General features: G+C 45.0%; 1 protein-coding gene across 1 annotated transcript in view; it reads right to left on the bottom strand.

The window, feature by feature from the left end:
* Positions 1–5,051, bottom strand: part of B3GNTL1 (UDP-GlcNAc:betaGal beta-1,3-N-acetylglucosaminyltransferase like 1) — a 114,026-nt gene that overhangs the window by 62,954 nt on the left and 46,021 nt on the right. The window contains exon 5 of the mRNA XM_012802825.2: positions 2,498–2,563. Within this exon, the coding sequence (XP_012658279.1) occupies positions 2,498–2,563 (66 nt within the window). The remainder of the gene's footprint in view (positions 1–2,497; positions 2,564–5,051) is intronic.

The raw sequence follows: 5,051 nt of genomic DNA, 5'->3' as shown, positions 1-5,051 counted from the left end.
AAAAAAAAAAAAAAAAAAAGAAATAAAAAAATCTGAAAATACCTCATTTTCTCAAGTGTCAACATTCAGTACAGGATGCTTTATAAGTTTCCAATGTGTACTTAGAAACTGTCATCTCCAGCTATATTAAAAAATCACACTGAACAAAAAATGTGGCACCTTATGTAAGTGCCTTATATAAGGATGGCTCAGTCTCATTATACAAATGCATGGTTTCTACCCCAGGGGGTATAGGGCAGGTTCCTGGGCTAATGCAGGTATAGGGATAGACAAACACAGAGAACCATAGCAAGTCGAGCAGGATACAGCTCCACACCTTGTCACTCCCACCACTTCTCTGACTTCTCTAAGTAGTAGTGTCACACCTTTCAGAGCCAATGGAAGAAACTTCTGGAAATCCCAGTCTCTGCACTTTCTAACATAAATTGCACAGAGGAATACACACTGAAGGACCTCCCCCACCCCATGTTTTCCCTCTTTCTAAAGGAACCAACCCCTCCCCCCCCAAATACATATAGTTTGTGCATTGAGCCTCCCTTTTCATGTAACTAAAAAATCCCAACTGTGCCTTTGGAGGTGAGGGAAGAAATCCTTGTGAGTAACCAATGACCACATGGCCCAGAGTGCCACGACAGCACCAACAGAGATTGGCTGACACCTTCCCCAACTATTTATTTAATAGCAAGGAGTAAGAAATGAAATATTCTACATGGGCAAACTTCTAAAAACCAACTTCTGGAGTCTATGGTAAACAATTGTTATAAATACATATTTACACATATTTGTGGTTCCTAAACTTAGTTGTGTCATGACCCTTTTAAGAACCTGGTGTGAGTCTCAGACTCTAAAAAATGAGTGAGTCTCACCCCTAAAAAATGTGCCCCCACATAAGCCCCCACAGCCTCCCCTGGGGCCACCAAGCTTCCCAAGACCTTGTACACCACGACAGAGGCAGCCCCGAGGGCCCCTCTGCCCTTGACAAGGTGGTCTGTGTCTCAGTTTGCTTCTTGTTTGTGTTCACCCACCAGAGACACATACCCTGCTGAGACACAATCTGAGACACCCAACCTGAGAAACCCACCTTGGATACCCAACCTGAGGCACCTACCTGAGACAGGCACCAGAGACCCATACCTGAGACACACAACCTGAGACACATACCTGGGACACACACCTGAGACATACAACCCGAAACATGCACCTGAGACACGCACCTGAGGCACCTAATCTGAGACACACACCTGAAGCACGAACCTGAGACACACACTTGAGGCACACAATCTGAGACACGCACCTGAGACATACAACCTGAGGCACACACCTGAGACACGCACTTGAGACACACAATCTGAGACACATATCTGAGGCACAAACCTGAGACACAATCTGAGACACACACCTGAGACATACAACCTAAGACATGTACCTGAGACACACAATCTGAGACACATATCTGAGGCACAAACCTGAGACACACATGTCTCAGGTTATATATCTCAGGTGCATGTACCTGAGACATGCACCTGAGACACGCAATCTGAGACAAGCAACCTGAGATATGCACTTGAGATATGTAACCTGAGATATGTATCTGAGAGACACACCTGAGGCAGTCAGGCTCCCAACACTTTGGGGAACCCCATCTGCTTACAGGACCAGACCATGTAAACACATACACTCATGGACACCATACTGGGCATGCCACTGGGGAGAGCAGCATGACCAAGGGGCCACCCCGGGGTGAGCAGCAGCGTACCCAAATGCACACTATAGTGCTGGGTCAGCTCATGGATTTTTCCGTGTCTGAACTAGGGGATTACCATTATAATTCAAAGGTTTCTTCTAAGAATTTAGTGGAAAGTTCTGAGCTGTCAGGAGCCACAGGGTGGCTGCCACCAGGCTGTGATGGTGGCGCCATGGCTCCTACCTGTAGGGGAGGGTATCTGCAGAAGAAAATGCCCACCCACATGCTCAGGGACAGCCTGTCCCGACAGCCTGGCTGGGGGTGGGGACATGATGACCCATTCACACGTGCAGAGACGTAACTGGAGGGTATCTAAATAAGAAAAAGAATTTTTTTATACTGACACACTACAGCTCTCAGCCTGTTTTCATGTCTAAGGTGCTCTTGAAAATGCTGATTAAAAATAAACGAACAGGGCAGTGCCTGTGGCTCAAAGGAGTAGGGCACCGGCCCCATATACCGGAGGTGGTGGGTTCAAACCCGGCCCCGGCCAAAAGCTGCCAAAAAAAAAAGCTAACAAAACCCTGTGTGCCCATTTTAATAAAGAAGTGCTATCCAAAAAAGAGGCATGTTGTTCTTCAAAGGACAACACACAGCATTTAGAGGCATACCAGCTGCAAGTCATTCTCTGTGACTTGGCAGTCTTACCATAGTACTTTTCTTACTAAAGAAAAGTACGTCTTCATTTAAAAAACCATCCTGATAATTTCATCAAAAGGTGGTAGCAAGACAGAAAAGGAGGTGAGGACTTACGCTTGTTGGGTGCTGGAGGGCAGCGGCATGCTGCAGTCTCACCCTCTGAGGCATCATCACGTCATCCTGCAGCAAAGAGCACACATTAGGACAATAGAAAGTAACTTCTACACACAAGTAAGAGAAGGGCAGATAGCCTGGTGACAGAGCAGGGAGCCCCTACATGTCATGTGAAACCACAGGATGTCTGAAGTCCACAAACCTTATCAGCAAGGAGGGTAGGGCAATAAAAGCCTCTGGCTATCCCCAGCAGGACAGAGGAGGTAGCATGGCAAGAGTCCACACACAGGCCCAGCTACCAAGATGACAGCTCAGCTGTTCTGGGACACAGTTTGCACCACCCAGGAGAGCTGAAGATACATTCCTGAGACCCAGGACCCCCCTATGTGGGAAGAAGAAGACACGTGCACAGGAGCACTGAGCCAGTGTGGGGACAGCTCCGACCACAGACACCCGTGGGTGAGTAAACCACACTGTCACCTCTAAACCCCACTCAGCTCTAAAGCTAAAATGCAGCTATACACAAGTAAATTTCACACACTTATATTCAGCAAAAGAAGTAAGAATGTACACAGTATTAATTCCATTTATGTAAATTCAAACTCGAGCAAAATTAGCCATTTTATTCAAGAAATGCACATATAATGCAAACCATAAAGAAAAGCAAGGACATCATGATGCTGATGGTCACAGTAGTGGCTCATGAGGACAGAGGAGGGTAGGACAGTACCGGAGTGTGGGCAACGGGGGCTCCTGACCCAGTGGAAGCCACATGTGCATTTCTTTCATAATTGAGCCATAAAGTGTGTATTTATGTTTGTACATTTTTACATAGGTATATCTTATTTCACAACAAGATAAAGTTTTTTAAATGGAAAAAACAAAGGTAAGCATTTTACTAAAAGATACAATGGACCAAACAGAACTAAAAATAATGTCATCAGGAGGATATCTATCTTTAAATTGAGCAGTAAGATGAACTAAAGACCCAGATTTATGTCTCTTAACTCAGAAAAACAGTCTTATGAGCATTCTAAGATTGACAGCACAATGACCTGTGAATAAGGTGTCTGAGATGAGCCCAGTGGGGCACGGGTGGAGGAGGGAGGAAGGGGAAAGAAGAAAGAGGAAGGAAAAGGGGAAGGAGGGAGAGGGGAGGAGGAGGGAAGAGAGAGAGGAAGAGAGAGGAGGAAGAGGGAGGGGGGAAGAGAGAGAGAAAGAGGGAAAGGAGAAGGCAGAGGAGGAGGAGGAGGTGGCAGTGAGCTAAAAGCCAGCACGTGGCCTTAATAGATATTGCACAGGAAGAGCTTGAGGGGCCAAAGGAGAGGCAGGCAGCTTATGGGGCGCCTGGCCCCACCCAGGAGCAAATCCCCACCTGCCCCCAACACAAGGGAGACTCATCTCTGGCCTGGAGTCCGCACACTAAGGCAACCACATCCCAGGTCCCCTGGACAGGGGCATTACACATACTTTCTAGAACAAGGGTCAGCTCAACACTTGTGTTTAGTCGTCCCTCAAAAATATTTATGGAACCTGGAGAACATTATGCTACGTGACACAAGCCAGGCACAAGTTCTCACTCATAGGCAGAAGCTAGAAATTGATCCCTTGGATGGTTACCCAAGGCTGGGCAAGGAGGTGGGAGATGAAGAGATTAATGGCATAAACAGAGTCAGTTAGAAGAATAAGACCCAGCATTCAACAGTACAATAGGGCCATTATAGTTAATAATTTATTGTATTTTTCCAAATAGCTACAAGATTTGGAATGCTCCCAATGTAAAGAAATGACAGATGTTTGAAGTGATGGATGTCCCAATTATCCAGATTTGGTCAGTGCACCTTGTATGCTTTATCAAAATATCACAGGTACACCAAACAAAAACATACCTTGGGGGAGAGACTCTCATTCAATAAATGGTGCTGGGAGAACTGGATATCCACATGTAAAAGACTGAACCTGGACCCACACCTTTCCCCACTCACAAAAATTGATTAAAGATGGATAAAGGACTTAAATTTAAGGCCTAAAACAATAAAAATCCTCAAAGAAAGTACAGGAAAAACACTGGAAGATATTGGCCTAGGGAAAGACTTCATGAAGAAGACTGCCGTGGCAACTGCAACAACAACAAGAATAAACAAATGGGACTTAATTAAACTGAAAACCTTCTGTACAGCTAAGGAGACAACAACAAAAGCAAATAGACAACCTACACAATGGGAAAGTATATTTGCATATTTTGAATCAGACAAAAGCTTGATAACTAGGATCTATAGAGAACTCAAATTAATACACACGAAAAAAGCCAACAATCCCATATATCAATGGATAAGAGACATGAATAGAACTTTCTCTAAAGAAGACAAATGGCAAATGAACATATGAAAAAATGCTCATCATCCCTAATTATTAGAGAAATGCAAATCAAAACCACCCTGAGATACCATCTAACCCCAGTAAGAATGGCCCACATCACAAAATCTCAAAACTGCAGATGCTGGTGTGGATGTGGAGAGAAGGGAACACTTTTACACTGCTGGTGGGACTGCAA

This window comes from Otolemur garnettii, unplaced genomic scaffold (assembly GCF_000181295.1).
Source record: "Otolemur garnettii isolate 467f Iridium unplaced genomic scaffold, OtoGar3 scaffold00018, whole genome shotgun sequence".
Classification (NCBI taxonomy): domain Eukaryota; kingdom Metazoa; phylum Chordata; class Mammalia; order Primates; family Galagidae; genus Otolemur; species Otolemur garnettii.
This window is presented reverse-complemented; position numbering and strand designations above follow the sequence as displayed.